General features: G+C 40.8%; 1 protein-coding gene across 2 annotated transcripts in view; it reads right to left on the reverse strand.

The window, feature by feature from the left end:
• Positions 1 to 4,160: 4,160 nt before the first annotated feature.
• The window catches only part of LOC129191045 (CD166 antigen homolog), a 74,785-nt gene continuing 59,663 nt past the window's right edge, over positions 4,161 to 19,282 (reverse strand). Inside the window, exons 11-16 of one of the 2 annotated variants that reach the window (XM_054794000.1) lie at positions 14,790 to 14,911; positions 9,853 to 9,985; positions 7,735 to 7,764; positions 7,340 to 7,451; positions 5,266 to 5,409; positions 4,162 to 5,178 (exon numbers count right to left, since the gene is read on the reverse strand). In XM_054794000.1, the coding sequence (XP_054649975.1) occupies positions 5,307 to 5,409; positions 7,340 to 7,451; positions 7,735 to 7,764; positions 9,853 to 9,985; positions 14,790 to 14,911 (500 nt within the window). In that variant the 3' untranslated portion in view covers positions 4,162 to 5,178; positions 5,266 to 5,306. Of the gene's footprint in view, positions 5,179 to 5,265; positions 5,410 to 7,339; positions 7,452 to 7,734; positions 7,765 to 9,852; positions 9,986 to 14,789; positions 14,912 to 19,282 lie in introns of both variants that reach the window. The other variant, XM_054794001.1, reaches the window with a different exon arrangement.

A 19,282-nucleotide genomic window follows, 5' to 3' on the forward strand; every position in this document is an offset into this window, starting at 1 on the left:
ACTTTTCCAAACTCAAAAACAAACACACAGCAGCAGTGGCAGCAGCTCCAATATGTAGCTTTACCGGTGTGGTGTGGCGAGGTGTCACTATGCTCTTAAAGTAGTTCTTGGGCGAAACAATGTTAATGACAACAATAATAACAATGTGGCTGTAGCTTGGTTAATATGCAGGTCACATTATATGTAGATGGAGCGTTGTTGGCGCTTTTTGAAGGTCTTTTCATGAACATGAAAATGTGAAAAAAAAGTACCTTCACAAGCTGATTAGCTTGAAAGAATTTCATTCAAATGACTCACCAGGATTCAAGGAAATTTATAATTAAATTTATAATTACATTGCTGAGTAATGCTGGCATTTTGCTGTGGACTGAAATTGTAACATAGTTTCAATATTTTTTTTTAATTAAAGGTTTTGTTCAATGAACTTACAAAGAATATTTATTGGCTCTTTTATTGTGTTGCGTCACTCTCACCAGTAAAGTGAAGTATCCTATGTGACCACAAGATGGCAGCAGAGGTTCATGTTGATCTATAGCTAAATTTCACAGGCCACTTTATTATCCATCCAACCGTTTTCTATGCCGCTTATCCTAATTAGGGTCGCGGGGGCCACTATATTAATGAATGAAAAACCTGCTCTTACAAATAAATGAAAATGTTCTGCTTTGATTGGCACAGTATTCTTTTAGTTGTAGTTTAGAGTGGTGAGAGCTCTTCTTTAAACATCCATTCATCCTAATATTGTGGCTTGTAGGTGTATTTTCAATTAATGTTTTCATTACTACCAATGAGTCGGGATCTTTATACATATACAGTATATAAAAATAGAGAAAGAGATATATAATCATGGCCGCATGGTGGCGTAATGGTCAGCATGTTGGCCACACAGTCAGGAGATGTGGAAGATCTGAGTTCGAATCGCTTTGGACATCAGTGTGTGATGTTTGCGTGTTCTCCGGGTACTCCGGCTTCCTCCCACATTAACCCCCCACCCCCCAACAATTTAGGTTAATTGGCGACTCTAAATTGTCTTGGTATGAATGTGAGTGTGAATGGTTGCTTGTCTATATGTCTATGTGCCCTGTGATTGGCTCGCGACCAGTACAGAGTGTATGTACAAAGTCACGTGGGGTAGGCTCCAGCATACCCCCGCGAACCTAATGAGGATTAAGTGGCATGAATGAGTACATCAACATTTGCAATGACTTACATAGTGCACATATCTGATATCAGTTGCATAAGGGTATCGTTTTTTTCTGCCGATAATAGCGAGTGATGACGTGCTCCACAGAGCAACAGGCTTGCTAGCTCAGTACGTCCGTAGGGTGGAATGATTGCCAAGTTTGGTCTTTGGACTGTAAATATGCAATTAATATGCAATGAAAGCGAAGGTTATGCGAGAAGGGGAGTAAGACATCTTCCCATTTTTACTGTTTTTTTTTTCAAACTATATCAACTTTTTTCTTAAATAATCTTTGTACTTTTTTAATATTACGACTTTATTCCCTTAATATTTTCCGCCAACTTCTTTTTCAATAATGACAACTTTATTTTGTTTTGTTTGTTTCTCATAATATTAAGACTTAAGAAAAAAAACAATGTATTTTTTGTTTAATATTTCAATTCCGATACTAAAATTTTTCCTCATATTTTGACTTTATTCTCTTAAAATGACTTCTTTTCTTGTTAGAATACAACTCGTTTGTCTTTATATTTTGATTATTCTCATCAAATTACATTTTTTTTTCCCCATTTGTTGTTTTTTTTTAATTTTACAACTATTTCACCTTTGTTCTTGTAAATTTTCTTCCCATAATAATGGTTTTATTGTACTTTTGGTTTAGTGCATTACTGTTTCTGCCATATTTGCTTTTATTATGTGTCATCTGTTTTCCGTTTAGTGCTTCACCTTTACTCTTGTTAGAGGGAACTGTGGAGCACACCTGCCGGTGAGGAGACATTTTGGTTCTATTGAACTCACAAACATTCCTTTCCATACCTTTGACTTTTCTGAGTTTTTCTGTGCACATCGCTGCACCTCCAGTTGCTCTTTTCCTGTGCCGTTATGCTCCTTCTTGTGATGTCAGTCCTCCACTTTACGGTAAAGACTTTGTTCTGTGCCACTCTGTGAGAGCTGATATTTTGTTTATGTAATCAGACCTGCCACCATGTCTTTGCATCCTGGGGTAACATGAAACCTAATAATAGCAAAATGTAGCAGAAGTAACCGGCCAAATAATAGTTACCCCGCAAAGTCATCATTAACTTGCCTATTTTGGAAAGGTGCCACCAGGCGCGAGCAGCTTAGGCCTTAGGAAATGAGGCCTTGGCTTCCCAGAAGTGGCGGCCTGGTGGTGTTAGTTTCACTTCGTGGATCCTGTGACCTCCAGGGCCACAGCTCAGACACCTGTCCAGGCTCCATGGCTGCCAGAAGTACAGTCGCTTCTAGCTCCTGCTCCACCCCAAGGCGTTGTCAGGTGACCTTCGGCTCTTGTTCCCGTGCACTGTTCCCTACTGTTCACCTCCTGTTCCTGCTTCAAGGCAGGCCAAGGTCCGGTTGCCTACTGTTCCCGCTTCAAGAAAGACCAAGGTCCCATCGCCTTTTGTTTCTGCTCCAGGGCAGGCCAAAGTCCGATTGTCACTTATTGCCACTCCTAGGCTGGCCAAGGTCTGATCGCCTCTTCTGCTTCAAGGCAGGCCAAATTCGATTGTTTCCTGGTCCCACTTCAAGGCAGGATACCTTCTGGTCATCTGCTGCTCCCGCTGCAAGGCAGGCTAAGGTCCAATTGAGTCCTGTTTCTGCTCCAAGGCAGGCAAAAGTCCAGTCGCCTCTTATTTGTGCTCCAAGGCAGGCCAAGGTCCGATCGCCTCTTTTGCTTCAAGATCGACAGGCCAGAGTCTGATTGTCTCCTGGTCCCGCTCCAAGGTAGGCCAAAGTCCAATTGCATCCTGTTTCTGCTCCAAGGAAGGCAAAAGTCCGGTCACATCTTATTTCTGCCCCAAGGCAGGACAAGGTCCGGTTGCCGCTTGTTCCCTCTCCAAGGCAAGTCAAAATCTGCTTTTCTCCTGTTCCCGCTTCAAGGCAGGCCAAGGACCGATTGCCTCTTCTTTCTACTCCAAGGCATGCCAAAGTATGATCATCTCCTGTTCCCGCACCAAGGCAGGCTAAGATCCAATCGGACCTTTTCGGACTTTTTATGACTCTGTGGTGGCCTCAGCCATCTTCTATGCTGTGGGCTGCTGGAGAGGGGGCAGCACGGACAGGGACAGGAGCAGGATCAATAGACTGATCAGGAGAGCGAGCTCTGTCCTGGACGGTCCTCTGGACTTCGTGGAGGAAGTGGGAGAGAGAAGGATGTTGGCTTTGCTGACATCCATCATGGACAACACCTCTCACCCGCTACATGACACTGTTGTTTCCCTGGGCAGCTCCTTCAGCAGCAGACTGTTACACCCACGGTGTAAGAAGGAGAGGTTCCGCCGGTTCTTCATACTGACCGCTGTCAGGCTCTACAACACCTGAACCACTTGAACCATGTGTCACTATCTTGCTTGTATCTTGCTTGCTGCTGTAACAAGTGAATTTCCCTGCTGTGGGATAAATAAAGTACAATACATACATACATACATACATACATACATACATACAATCGCCTTCTCTTCCTGCTCCAAGGCAGGCTGAAGTGTGGTCGTCTCTTCTTTCTGCTCAAAGACAGGCCAAAGTCCGACTGTCTCCTGTTCCTACACCAAGGTATGTCAAGGTCCCGCCGCCTCCTGTTCTTGCTTCACAATGCCCGAAGGTCTGGACGACTCTGGTTCCGGGTCCACGGGAAACCAAGGTCCAGTCCCTCCCTGCGCCATTACCACGCCAGCCCAAGGCCCAGACACCTGGGCGGGATGGACCACTTACCATCCTCCAGACCTCCTTTCACCCACCCACGTTTTCTGCTTTGGCTGGTTGGTCAGAGCTTGCCGATCCTGGGATCCACCAGACCATTCCTCCCCCGGCCAGTGCTCGAAAGGGTCCTTCTAGTTCTGGGTGTGTGTGGAGTCATTTTCAGTAGCTAGTAAATACTGCCAAACAAGCTGTACACTGACTGTAAAGTTTATCCAAATACTAACAACGGACAATAGAGAAAAAGATAGTAGTTTTTCCAAATGTACACTTTATTTTAAACAAAAGTACAAAAAAAACAAAAGCGATATTTACAATACTTGCATGGCAATGTTCACTTTCTTTGGTCATTCTTCCAATTGGATGTTTTCTCATGAGGCGGGTTGCTCCAGGGTCTGATGGCGACGTCATCGCATGCTGAGACGCTAACTCAAGCCGACGCGGAGCAAACAAAAGAAATTAGCTACATTTGTCTCCAGTCTGCAAGCAATTTTATCAACAATTTCAAATGTGGGATGGAAAAATCATTTTCAATTTGCCTACCAGGATCTTTCATCTTGCACAACATAAATAGAAACCACAACAACAACAACAACAACAAAAAATCGTACTTCACAAAGACATCCCGGTCCAACATGTTTTCAGATCCAGCAAATGTTCCAACGGAAGAGACGAGCAGGTACATTCCCCCCCCCACCCCTGTTCTGCCTGCTCATGCGTCACCCGGCGGTTATGGCTAACATACAGTACATTTGGAAAAAAAAAAAGCAAAGTGGCGTGTTGTCTCTCAGACAACAAAAAGGTGGTCTATTTCCTGCAATCGTTAACCACAACTAAGCAAACACCCCTTTAGCCCTTTCAGCGATTTCTTCTCAGTCATTTATGCCCAAATGAATGAACAAACGGAGAACGTGTATGTACGTTGAAAGTTGCCAACACAAAAAACAAAACATGACATGATGCAGGCCTACACATGTTTACAGCAAAGGCAAACTGGTCTAAAAGTTCTTTTACTTGCAGCAACTAACCAAAAAGTTCCTTCTCTAGAAGTTACGAACAAACATGAATCGTGTGGATCAAGTAGAGCAAACATGTCACGTACAGTATCCAATTGGTTCTTTTGAGTGGGGAGGCTTTCAGAGGAGGTTGGATTTGACTTGTACTCAAATTCTCCCTGAAATCAAATCCAAACTGTCTTCATTGAAATGTACACCGGTTATTTTTTTTTTTGTCTTTTCCCAGAAGATGATGGGAGGAGAAACGTGCAAAGTTCCATGTTCTCGCTGCAAAGGACGAGATGAGAGGTAGGAGGACGGTTTTAAGTGACATATTATTCATTCCCAATTTGCAATGTGTTTTCCCTCTCGTACCTTTCACATTCCCAAAAGGATGGTTGGTTGCTCTTCTTTCTCTACACTTCAGCTTTCTGGCTGTTCTCCTCCACTTTCTCCTCCAGCTTTCGCTCCTCCTCAGAGGAGCCGTTCTCCTTCTCGCCGGTCTTCCAGCTGCCTTGCCTGGCAAATACGACACATTTCGGCATTATTGTCATATGCTCAAGATATGATGACGCTGTTGCATGCATAGTTGGTGCTCTGAGGTGTGCTGAACAGGGCGCTTGACTAAGTCAGTGCTTCTCAGATAGTGGGATGGGGTCCCCCTCTGCCCCCACCCCCACTCGGGGGCGTGAGGTCAAAACTGAACATACAGAAATAAAGCACGTCAATTATGGTTTGCACAAGATACAAATCATTTCTGTGACATTCAACAAACCAAATGCATTTAAACAAATGTGCTAGCTGGATGCTAATTTACATTGTAAACCCCATACACACGCTGGCGATCAGCATTAGCGATTTACATGGCAACTAATTCACCTAATTCCATTTAAAATGGACATTCCAACATGCCTTTACAGAAATGGGACAAAAATCTTTAATTTTACTGGAATGAAAGTCAAAATTTGAAAAGAAAAAAAGTCACAATTTTACGAGAAAAACTCATCATTCATAGAATTCATAGAACTCATCATAGAATTGAAATATGAAAGAAACACAAACACAGCTGCACTAGCTAAACTAAGCGAACCCTGCTAGCGTCCATTCACGCTAACAGAGGAGTTTCCAAGGTTCTTTGCCGCCGTTTCGACTTGTTTAGTAGTGTTTGTGCGGTCCCTATTATAAGCAACCACGGTCAGAGCGTCACTTCCCGTGTGAGCTCCCTACACCATGACACAGCAGTCCGGGCACAGTGAGAGGGAACTACCGCTGTAGCTACGGAGCCAAATATCCAACGTCCAACGTGACAGAAGCAGCATTGCAGCCATTTTCTACAAGTATGCTTTCCATGCTCTCCTCCAATGAAATGGTTTTCTCAACCAAAATGCATTATGGAAACACTTTTAAAATGTTGCGTTTTTTTCTCCCACATATAAACCTTGTATTGGCACATGTTTCTATATTTCTGAGGTGTAACGTTTGAGTGTTATTTGCTGTGTAAATAGTTTAATGTTGTTTGTAAGATAAAACTGTTTTGTAAGATGAAAACTGTCAGATTGTTATATTGAGTAATGGGTTGACAGGCTCGCGGTGAGTTTATTATTAGATCATGATTGGCTCCTGTTAAATAAAGAGCTGGCCGATCCTGTGCGCGTCACAATATGCCACTCTATGACGTGGATGGATAGACAGACAGCTAGATGGATGGATGGATGGATGGACGGATAGATGGATAGATAGATTCACATTTCAAGCAGCTCTCCAAAAATCATGACAAAGTCCTAATAAACAATCAAGATAAGACAGGCAAGATAAGAAGAGACAGATAAGAAAATAAAGTAAGAACAAATAAATAAATAATACGGAACGGTTCACTTCCAACTTGTAGTGCAATAATACATAATAATACATAATAATAATTATTCATGATAAGGTAATGAGTCCAATCCTGTGTGTGTTTTTATCGCTCCCCCTCTGATGTGTTGAAAAGCCGCATGGCGTGGGGGAGGAATGAGCTGCTCAGTCTTTCATTTGAGCAGGGCAGTGATAGTAATCTGCCACTGAAACGTTCCTCTAAATTTAGTGGGTGTGGCTTATACACCGGAATTTACAGTAGTATGTTTGTGTATAAAGCCAAACACACAAAACCAATGACATTTTTTTTTTTTTAAGTTTGCATAGCAATTCACTTCTTTTTACACTTGACAATGTGCGAGGTTCATCTGCGAAGCGGCTCATTTTTGCATTGCACCCTTGTCGCCAGCCATGTCATGAGTGTTTTATCCTTTTTACATTTCATTCTTAGCAGTGGTTAACTTATTTTTACACTTGCATGGCATACAAGTTTCATGATGGCAACCTGTTTCCTTGATTTGCGACGGGAAATGTTGCGCCCCAACACGAATGAGACGGTGGACAAAAAGCTCGAATGCGCCGCGTGGCGACTCACTTGGATTTCTTCTGGTAGATTCCGTACGCCAGGCCGATAACCATGGCGGCGATGAGAAGGCCGACCACGACTCCGACCACCAACTTGGTCTGATCGCCGTCTTTGGATTGGTCTGCGGAAAGACAACAAGACAAACCTGAAAGTCACACGCTAGTGAGCAAAACCACTCAAGGCATCAATGGGATGCAGACATCAGCACTCTACATGATTGTGACAGCAGTTCTATGTTTATGACTCTCTTCATCATCCAGCCAGCAAAGCATTATGGGTAATGTTTGCCAGGATGCTGGTGGCGCCATCCCTTCCTTTGTATCTGTACTTTCGTCGCCGCACACTATGTTCCCTTTAAAATTCCTTCCCTTTCCACCACAAGCAAGAAGACTTCTATAACTTACCTCGTTTATCCACTCTCACCTCCTCAAATACTGAAATCAGATATGAAATCAAATTAACGTCCAACCAAGGAAAAATGAAGTCTACGCTACTTCTAAACTACTGTGGCATGCAGGAGGTTCAAGAGGGGACAGATCGAGTCCCAGCATCCCAACATACGCACACTGGTTGAGGGGGCGAGAAAGAGCAAGAGAGAGAGAGGCGAAGCGTCCCAAACACTCAGAAACAACTCAGCGAAGAAGAGAAAATGAAACATGGCACGGCAAAAAGGAGGACAAGACGGCGGCATGCATGATTTGTGTTTGATTATCTAATGGACACGCGGTCACATCAGGGACTGTATGGACAAAAGCAATGAGACACACCCCTTAATTCATTCATTCATTAAAGCAGGGATGTCCAAAGTGCGGCCCGCGGCACATTTAAAAAATATAACAAGAAAACTTGGAAAAAAATGGAAAAATCAGCAGCAATTTTACGAGAATAAGTCTAAATATTTATAGGAAAAAGTTGTAATCTAACGAGAAAAAGTTGGAATTTTACGACAGTCACGTAATATTATGAGGACAAATAACATCATTTTAACAGCATAAAATTAAAATCGGATATTTCTAACAATAAATAAATGAAAATAAATTTTGGAAAATTAGTTTGCAGAAAAACTTACAATGTTACCAGAAGTCCAAATATTACGGGATTAAAGTCATAATTACGAGAAGAAAGTTGAAATAGTTGGAAAATTAAAAAATAAACCAGCAAGAGCAGAAATGAAAAAAAAACTACTGCAGTTTTACAAGTCAAAATTTTAAGAGGAAAAAAAGTCATATTCTAATGAGAAAAATGTTGCAATTTTAGGAGAACAAACTTGTAATATGAGGAAACATAATGTAATTTTAGTCATTTTAGTAGCAAATAGTTTAAATATTAAAGAAAAATGTTATTTTTTTTAAGTCGTAATAAATGCAACATCAAATAAAGTTGTAATTTTTGGAAAATTAGGTTGCGTTAAAAGTTATAAAAAGTTTCGAGAATAAAGTCAAAATATTATGGGAATAAAGTCATAACTCCGACAACAAAATTTACATGAAGAAAGTTGGAAAATTAAAAGTAAACAACAGCAGAAATGGAAAAAAAATGTAACTTTATTCTCGTTAAAAAAAACATTATGAGAATAAAGTCAAAATATGAAGAGAAAAATGTTTAAAAAATATATTCTAATGAGAAAAAAAGGTTGTAACATGTAAAAGACATTATTAATACCTAATTTGTAAGTTGTAATATGAGGAAAATAACTAAATTAAATATTAAAGAAAAATAATAATTTTAGTCGTAATATAAGAAACAGACAAAACAAAATAAAGTTGTAATTAAAAAAAAATTAGGTTGGGGAAAAAGTTATAATATTATGGAAATAAAGTCAAAATGTTATTTGATACTACAAGAAGACATTTTACAAAGATTATTTAAGAAGAAAGTTTAAATATTTGTGAAAAAGAGCAAAGAGCAAAATTTGATACTAATAAAAGGCTTTTTCACCTATATGACAAAGCTGAGATGCAGTATTTTCTTGAAATATTTATAACTTCTTAGCATGTCTACATGTGTTGCTTTACAAAATATCAAAGTGGCGAAGTTGCATCCTTTCATTTTTCACTATGTGGCCCTCGCTGGTAAATGTTTGGACATCCCTGCTTTAATCAATCAGTAGGTGGACTAGACTAACTTTGTGGGAAAAGATTGGGGAAGACCCTTTGTGTGCTCTGGTGCATAGAGGCTTGTTAGGACACATTCAGGATGAACTAGATGAGAGAAGGTGAGCCAACGGGTCCTCCAATATCTTATCAAAAGCCTTTCGGTGCAGTGGTCATCTGTCCCAACACTTTTGTCCAAATTGCGTGTTCTATCTTGCATCCTTTTCCAGCTACACATGATAAAATAAAAAGCTTGAAAACCCTAAACACAAAAATAATGGTGCATAAAAATGAATGAATGAATCAATGAATGAATGCGGTTAGAGGGGTGGCGTGGAGTCAGCATGCAGGCAGTTAGTGAACAGGATCAATGGAAAGCAGAGGTGAAGGCTGGCAAAAACATAGCTGACATCACTGCGGCGTACTTACGAGACGATACATCGATATCCCACGTGTCCGTGCCAAACACGTTGGACACGGTGCACGAGACGGTCAGGTTGACCGTGGGCACCACTGTGATTTTGTGCGTGATCTTCCCGTTGATGAAAGGACTTTCGTAAAGCTGGGCCATGTGAGAGAAACACATGTGAGGTAAGCAGGGTTCATGTACCTTTGCAAATGTCACACGTCATTCTTAAACATTTACAAGTACCAGAAAACAGATTTGTACCAATAACGGATTGCCTCTGCTCTAATACTGTCGATGCCACGCCCTCAAATAGAGGACTTATTTTATTGCCCTTCTGGGTAAATTGAGATAGTGCTGCTGTCTCAACAGGGGGAAAAAAATCTAAACAACAAGACAGTGTGGCTCGCTGGAGGTGCGAGAAGTTAGTTAGAAGTTGGAAAAAAAAAAAAACTAGAGTGGATTTATTCCACAGAAGTCAAACAAAGCCACCAGAAAAATTATGAATATGTTGAAATATACTGTACGTTAATCCCTCGTTTATACCTCAAAGTAGGACCCCTTCTTTATAAATGGAATATTTTTTATAGTTAGAGCATAGAACACCTGTTTATGACCTTCTAAATATGTTTTTTTAACATTAGAGCCCTCTAGACACAAAATCACACCCGTACAGTCACCTTTACACTGCTATTACCCAACATACTGTCGTACATATAACAAGAGTAAATGTAAAACATAAATAAGCCTTGTGCTCGCGTGTGTTGCAATAAGTGTCTTCCAAATGTGTGGACAGGAAGTGACGTCGGGGGTTCCGAGTTGAGATTCAGCTGGATTACGGCTGCAACAGAATCCCTGGTTTGGTGGTTAATTGGAATGTTTTCATAGTTAGGACATAGAAAACCTTTGAAATACGTTTAACATTATTACAGCCCTCGAGACATTAAATACCACCCCTATAGTCACCTTTACACTCCTACAGTAGACATATGTTCCGGATGTGTTGACAGGAAGTGACGTCGGGGGTTCATAGTTGAGTTTTTGCTGGGTCATGGCCCTAACGGTAGCCCAAGTTATCATTATGATGATATCACTATTGTGCCTGTTGTGAGAAAATTCAAACCTTCAAAAAAAGCCTGTTGTTCCAGCGATAAAGTCTGGTGCTTGTCTCACCAAACAATTACTGACACCTAATGACCAATGTTGAATACTGCATTCACAATTTGAATGTCTTCTTAATGGTTTATATTTGTATTTTAGTTCATTTAGCCATTTTTTGCTTGAAAATGCTCAATTTATAGTCTATTTCACACAGCAATCCATCCTTTATTGCAGCTAATTGGTTCCAGACCCGACTGCAATAAATGAATTTCTGCGAGGTAGGATTGCTCATTTTTAAATCAAATATTTTTGTTAGAGTTAGAGCATAGAAATCCTGTTTACGACCTTCTAAATACACTTTTTAACATTATTAGAGCCCTCTAGACATGAAATAACACCCCTATAGTCACCTTTACATTCATATTACCCAATATACTGTAGTAGACATAATCGGAGAAAATAGGCCATTTAAGATATAAATAAGACTCATGCTTGTGTGTGTTTCAATAAATGTGTTCCGGATGAGTGGACAGGAAGTGACGTCGGGGGTTCAGAGTTGAATCTTTGCTGAATTATGGCCGTAACAGTAGCCTGTGTTGTTATTATTATGATGATATTATTATGGTGCCTGTTGTGAGATAATTCAAACCTGCAATAAAAGCTTGGTGATCAAGTCTGGTGCTTGTGTCACCGAACAACTACTGACACCAAGTGACCGATGTCGAATACAACCTTCACAATTTGAATGAGCCTTCTTAATGGCTTATATTTGAATTTGAGCCACTTTTATGCTTGAAAATGCTTAATGTGGTCAAACATACTTAAGATGTGCTTAGATATGCATAATTTTGACTAATAATAGGCTGCATTCCACCACAAAAATGAATGATTTATTCATTAATATATATTTGAAAAACCGTGATAGTCGTGACTCATGACTGTACTTGGATATGTTCCCTATTGCAATCCAGGCCAAATCCCAGTAAAACAAGTGGTCTTTTACACCACTAGGTGGCGATGTTGCACCAATGTGAGCTTCTTCACTGTTCAAGGTGCACGCTTGCAATCCTCATGGAGGGGGGAAAACTGACACAAAAGACCAACTGCCAACACCCTTTTCAAGCTCATCCACGTATACAAGAGGATGTGGGTATGGTGTACACCAATAGCCATTAGGCAGGCTTGTCTTCAAGTTCGCTCTGAAAAGGTGTCACGTAAGGCTAAGAGGAAAATAAACCTTTTAGCCAGATGCAGTAAAGTGTGTTGTTTGCAAAGGGTTCATTATTATGGCAGTCAGGTTCCGATAAGGTGTCAAGGTTATTTCTTTTTAGGCCAGTCTAGAAGGATTGAAAAGGATCCTGCACAAATAGACCCCCCTCAGGCCCCCCGTATGTAATTCACTCTGCCCACGCTGAGTGTTTGTGCTGTCGGCGTGCACGCAGGTACACTGCAGAAACAAAAAGGTTTTTTTTTCCTTTCTTTGTTCATCAACTGCCTCAGAATGGCAGGATGGAAAAGGGTCATCGACTGAAATTTCAGTTTGTTGGGTTTGTCCCGTCATCTCAGCCAGGTCTTTTTCCACTGAGGGGCATACGGGGGGTGGGGGTGTAGGATGGTCCTTAGGTATTTTAAATATATATATTTTATTTAGTCAAATTACAGTAATCCCTCATTTATCAAGGTTATAATTTCTACCATTATTAAAGCCTGCTAGGCATGAAATTACACCCCTACAGTCACTCCTATTACCCAATATACTAGATATCATAGAAAATAAGTCATTTAAGACATGAATAAGACTCATGCTTGTGTGTGTTTAAAAAAAATATGTTCCAGACGTACGGACAGAAAGTGACGTTGGGGATTCAGAGTTGAGCACGACTACAACAGTAGCCCGTAATATTATGAAGATGATGATTTTATTATTGTGCCTGTCGTGAGATAATTATAAAATAATAAAAGCCCGTCATTGACAATCAAGCTAGCGGCCAGTCTTCTATGTCTTCTATTGCCTTAAACTGTATTTGTATTTTACTTAATTTAAAACATTTTTATTAGGCTGTCGCGTTTACGCAAATTTCTTTTAATGGATTTTTTTTTGATGCGTGATTAATGTGCGCACGTCCTGTCTGACCCTCGGCCCACACTGTAGCTTTGAGCAGAAATGGACAAAGAAAAGGGCATTTTGAATGGTAAGTTTAGCTTCAAAGCCCTGGAAGATGGCTCTCGCAACAAGACCAAAGTTATTTGTATCTACTGTCACTGTGAGTTGAGTTGTCACGGGAGTATATCGACTGCCACAAAGAAGTGAGGAGGAAAGTGAGGAGGTATTTCCTCTTATTATGTCTACTATATTGGGTAAAGGCGACTATAGGGGTGTTATTTCTTGTCTAGAGGGCTCTAATAATGTTAAAACTCGTATTTAGAAGGTTGTAAACAGGTTTTCTATGCTTTAACTATGAAAATATAACATTTATAAATAAGGAATCTAACTTGGTGGAAATCCACTTATCCCTGTGATAAACGAGGGATTACTGTATATGCATTTCACATTGTTTTCTGTATGTAAAACTATTTTAAAAAGTGTTTGGTGTTAATATTTGTGGGTGGATTTGGATTATTTCTTATTATAAATATGATATGGTGAGAGTATGTTTCGGTATGAGTCGAACGGTTTAATGACGCTAACCGAGGTTCCACTCTATTGGAACAAACATATCACCTTTTTCCTTTTTCACTGTATTTTTCTCATTTTCGCGTACTTATATTTCTACAATGTGCCGCGGGCCACACTTTGGACACACCTGATGTAACCATAACAAATATGCAATGCCATCCATCCATTTTCTATGCCGCTTATCCTCGTTAGGATCGCTGGGGTATTCTGGAGCATATCCCACCTGACTTTGGGACAGAGGCAGAGTACACCCTGTACTGGTCGCCAGGGTGGAAACTGGAGTAAAACTGGAGAAAACCCACGCACACACGAGGAGAACACGCAAACTCCACACAGAGATGCCCAAGCGGAGATTCGAACCCACGTCTTCCCGATCTCCTGACTGCGCATGCTAACCACTCGGCCACATCTCGGCAGCCCGATATGTAATGCTATTTTTAAATACATTTGTAATGCTACGAATCTATGACAAGTCCACAGAGAGCGTGAGCGGTGTTTATTTTTAATCCAAGAGTGTTAAAACGACAATGTACAGCTTTCTAAATGAATCCCTGCCTGAAACGAACAGAAGGCGTCAAAGCAAATTAAGAATGGCGCTCTTGTGGCGGCAATATCCTTAGGATGTGAAACAGAATTTCATCACAAATAATCATCAAGTGTTTAATTTCTTCTTATACCCAACCACCTGTCTCTATCTACTATGGTAAAAAAAACAACAAATTGCCAAGACTTGACAGGCTGTTCAATGTTTGTTGTCTGGCTGCAATTAAAAATACACCAGCAAACTTCTGCAACATCTCTTCATTGCTAGAGGTCATCAAAAGGGGAAAGATCTTAGCGAGTAGCCTAGGCAACAATGGCAACAAATTCACATCGACTCGTCCTAATTGGTTGGTTTCGCGAGCCAAGAAGAGCTGTGATGGTGATTGCTGTCGTGTGCAGCTGCTGTGAAGTTGCTTCTTCAAAAAAAAAAAAAAAAGGAAAGAAAAAGAAAATTAAAAAATGTTTTTGCAACAAGCCAAAAAAAACATTTATGATCACACCCACCCACTTTGCTATTGCTTGAAAAGTTTGTGTCCAAGTTTCCTTGAGGAAAGAAATCAATGCAATTTTCTGTGCTGCTGCTGCTGTTGTGGGAGAGTGTGTGTGTGTCTGTGTGTGTGTGTGTGTGCCTATGCATACCGAGGTGCCGTTGATGCTCCAGGAAACAGATGGCTTTGGAGAGCCCTCGGCCTCACAAATCAAGACTTTATGTTGACCATCTTCACCGCGCTCTTTGGACAGCTGCTTGATCACTGGAGCGCCTGCAACAGGATGCTGTTGTTGTGATCTTCTTTTTGCTTTGCACACATACACGATATAACAATATAAAGAACACCTCAAGCACAAGCCGGAACTAAGAGGGATGTCGCAAACCTGTCGGAAACGGTGCCCACAAATGATAGATTTGAATCTCACTAATTAAAAAGACTTCATTTCATTTGCTTGATCAATTCTCAAATGTAGAGTTGTCAACTTTGTGGAGTCTAATCTGGTTGCCTAACCAGTCACTATACTTTTACCTTCATTGAAGACATGATTCTTGATGTGACTGTTTCCAGACGGGATGACAGGATGTGGCAGCAAGACACCGCACTTCTCGTGAGAAGCGTGATTGAATTAAAAAAATTACTCATGACAAAAACAGGAATATGGTGTCTCACTGCCACATTGTGTCTTTTGGAATACTCACGGCTGACTTCTATAGCTAACTATGCTAGCTTTGTGATAAAAATACATTAAAGCAGTTGGACTCACGCAGTGTATTAATAACACGACAAGATGCCCACCATATTGTACGCTAGCTGGAAAATTTCGGCGCACATTCACGACACTAACCAAGCCGCAAATAGCCCCCGGGCGGTAGTTTGGACAACCCTGGTATATACAATCAGAGAAAAAAAGCCATTAATACATAAATAAAGTGTGCTCGTGTGTGTCGCAGTAAATGTGTTCAGAGTTGAGTTTTAGCTTCTAATGTATTACGACCGCAACAGACTATTATTATTATTATGTTCTAATTTTTGTGCCTGCTGTGACACAATTTAAACCTGCAATACAGTGTTCCCTCTCTACATTGTGTTTCACCTTTCGCGGATTCACTGTTAAGGAGATTTTTTTAAAGTGAAATTTTGCTCTTTTTTTTTTTAATAGCGTATGAACGCGCATTGTGTTCTGCATCTTTGTGGTGTATTATCAGTGCTCTGTTGTATGTGTCTGTATTCACTGCTGCTATCAGTAGAGGGTGTTGTATACTCATGTAAGAGTTGACTAAGTGTGCAGCTCCACCTAGTCTCAGTATGTGTTTACTTGCCTGTAAGCATATTAGGAACCCACAGTAGACACTAGCCGGCTAAATATAGAGCCACAACAGTCCTTATTGGGTTAAGGGAGAACCCACCCATTGTGTTCTGCGTCCTGATTGGCTCTAGACCAGGGGTGTCAAACTCCCTTTGGTCTGCGGGCCGAATACAGCTTAATTTGAGATCAAGCGGGCCGGACCAGTAAACTCATTGCAAAATTACATAGAACTAACAATAAGCCCACTTTTTTCCTTTGTATTAGTCACTAATACTAATAATTAGTGCAAAGAATGAGTAAATTATCAAAATGTTTATTAACAGAATTTTCCTTTTACATTATGAACAATATATTATGAACAAGAGAATAACATAAGAACATAAATAAAGTATGTGCAATTTTAACAACCCTTTTACACAGTTAAACATATATTTAAGTGTGTTGTACATAAAACTGATCACAGAAATAGTAACAATGTTCCAAAAACATTTAGTACCAGCCTTGTGGAACTTAAAAACACTGTTTTTCAACATCTGGAAAGCAATTTGAACAAATGAATAACTTTCACAGAAATTATTCGTCTTGCTTGGAATTTGCCCCTGAAACTTGACATCGTTTATCCTGCACAAGTGCATCAATATGAGGCATCATGTCCTGAGAAGCAGCCAATTTCAGAATCTCATTCAAATGCTTATGTGTGAGCTTTGAGCGCAGCTTTGTTTTATTAATGTTCATTAGTGAGAAAACTTGCTCACAAAGGTAGGTTGTCCCAAACATGGACAATGTTTTAGCAGCTAGTGCTGTCAATGTGGGATAGCCTGGTAGGAGGTACTTGTAAAACGTGTCCAAGCTTACAGAGGCAAATCTGTCCTTCAGTTCTACATCACACTGCAAATCAATGATTTCAAGTTGCATGGCAACGGGCAAATCAGAAGCTTTGACTGTGAATGGTGAGCGAAAAACTGCAAAATCTGTTTCGAGTTCGCTAAAAACCTGAAATCTTTTCTCAAACTCCATCAACAGCCCTGAAATCTTCTCTTTGTACCGTTTCACGTCAGAATTAACGCTTGCTGCGCACATATCTTTTAAACAGGGAAAATGAGCAGGGTCACCGCTTGCCACCTGCGTCTCCCATAACCCGAGCTTTAACTTGAATGCACGTATGCTGTCATAATACTGTGTTACGATTTTTTTGCGTCCCTGCAACATTTTGTTAAGAATATTCAAGTGCTCAGTGATGTCAACCATAAATGCAAGGTCCTGCAGCCACAGATGGCACTGTAATTCCTTAACAGGTTTACCTTTTTTCTCCATGAATTGTCCGATTTCATCACGTAAATCAAAGAAGCGCTTTAGCACAGCACCTCTGCTTAACCATCGTACGTTCGTGTGATAAGGCACACCATGGATAATGTTACAGTCACTGAGAAAGCTGTCAAATTGACGATGATTGAGACCTCTGGCTCGGATGAAATTAACAGTTCGGACAACCACCTCCATGACGTGATCCATTCTTAGCGATTTGCTGCATAATGCCTCCTGATGCAAAATGCAATGAAATGTCCAAAAATTACCTCCCCCATTTGCGGCTTGTACTTTATCTCTGAACTTTGTTACAACACCTGCCTTTTTACCGATCATTGACGGCGCACCATCAGTAGCCAGGCTTACGGCGCGTGACCAGTCCGCTCCGACTCTGTCCAGCGCTCCAACGACGGAGCTGAAAATGTCCTCAGCTGTTGTGGTGTCGATCATCGGCACCAGCTCGAGAAACTCCTCTGTGACATTCAAAGTCTTGTCAACTCCACGAATGAATATGGCCAGTTGAGCGACGTCCGTGATATCAGTACTCTCATCAATCGCAACAGAAAATGCCACAAATGACCCCACTTTGCGTTTTAGTTGGTGGTCCAAATCTGCAGAGAGTTCCGAAATCCTGTCTGCCACGGTATTTCTTGTCAAGCTTATATTGGCGAAAGCATGTCGCTTCTCAGGACACACAATTTCAGCAGCCGTCAGCAAGCAGTTTTTGATGAACTCTCCATCACTGTACGGCTTTGATGCCATTGCTATTTGGCTCGCAATTAGGTAGCTGGCTTTCACCGCAGCATCACTGGCTTCTCGGCTCCGGGTGAAAACAGATTGCTGTTTCTTCAGACGCGCCATCATTTCATTTACCTTCTGTTTTCTCAATTCTCCATGCAAACTGTTGTATTTTTCACCATGCTGAGTTTCGTAATGGCGCCGAATATTGTATTCTTTAAGCACCGAAACTTGCTGCTGGCACACCAGGCACACGGGTTTCCCATTCACCTCCGTGAACATATAAGAACATGTCCATTTTTCTTGAAAAGTCCGACACTCTGTGTCTACTTTTCTCCTTTTTGACAAAGACATTTTGCTGATGAGGGTGCGAGGCAAACGGAAAAGTAGATAATGCAATTGTCGCCAATAGACGCTGTACAGACGTTCAATTTTACCAGGTTAAGGTGGTCCTAGTTCCGCCGCAGTGTTGCTTTCATGTTGTCTGCACGTACTAAAACACTGCGCCCCCTAGCGGATAATACAAGAACTACAAATTTTAAAGAAAATTAATATTTTTTTTTATACAATGCAGCTTTCTTCCCCGGGCCGTACCAAACCACCAGACGGGCCGGATCCGGCCCGCGGGCCGTATGTTTGACACCCCTGCTCTAGACCATTGTCAATCAATCAATCTCCTTTGTGCCGTTTCCTTTTGTGGTCAATATTCGCTAGCAAACTCGCTAACTGTGTGAGCTGCTTGCTAACCGCCATTAACAATTGAAAAAGAAGAAGCCAACCGGCTAAATGAATCTTCGGTTCAAGGAGTAGGACGAGAAGCAGGACGACGGCAGGAGCAATATGTTTTAACAAGGATACAAAAACACTACAGGCGAACGGCGCCAGGACGAGGCACAATCAGGAAAGTGAATAGTCACTTAATAACTTGTTGTGTCCAACCTAGTAGATTGATCGTTAAAATTCAAACAAAATTTCAACTTCGAGAGTGTTTAAACAAGAGAGAAATGGCAAAAATGTTATAACATGTCTGAGAAAAGTGTATAAAGTGTATTGTGGGGGGGGTTACATCTTTAAAACATCTATAATCATTGTAACAAAATAGAGTTGGTTACTTTGTGGATTTCACTTACTACGGGATATTTTCGGAAACTATCCCCCGCGCTAAAAGAGGGAACACTTGTTACGGTGATCAGTTCTGGTGCTTGTCTCATCTAACAATTACTGACACCTAGTGACCAACGTAGCATCTGCAATTTGAATTTGTCTTCTTAATGGTTTAAATTTGTATTTTA

Source organism: Dunckerocampus dactyliophorus, chromosome 12, assembly GCF_027744805.1.
Source record: "Dunckerocampus dactyliophorus isolate RoL2022-P2 chromosome 12, RoL_Ddac_1.1, whole genome shotgun sequence".
NCBI classification, from domain to species: Eukaryota; Metazoa; Chordata; class Actinopteri; order Syngnathiformes; family Syngnathidae; genus Dunckerocampus; species Dunckerocampus dactyliophorus.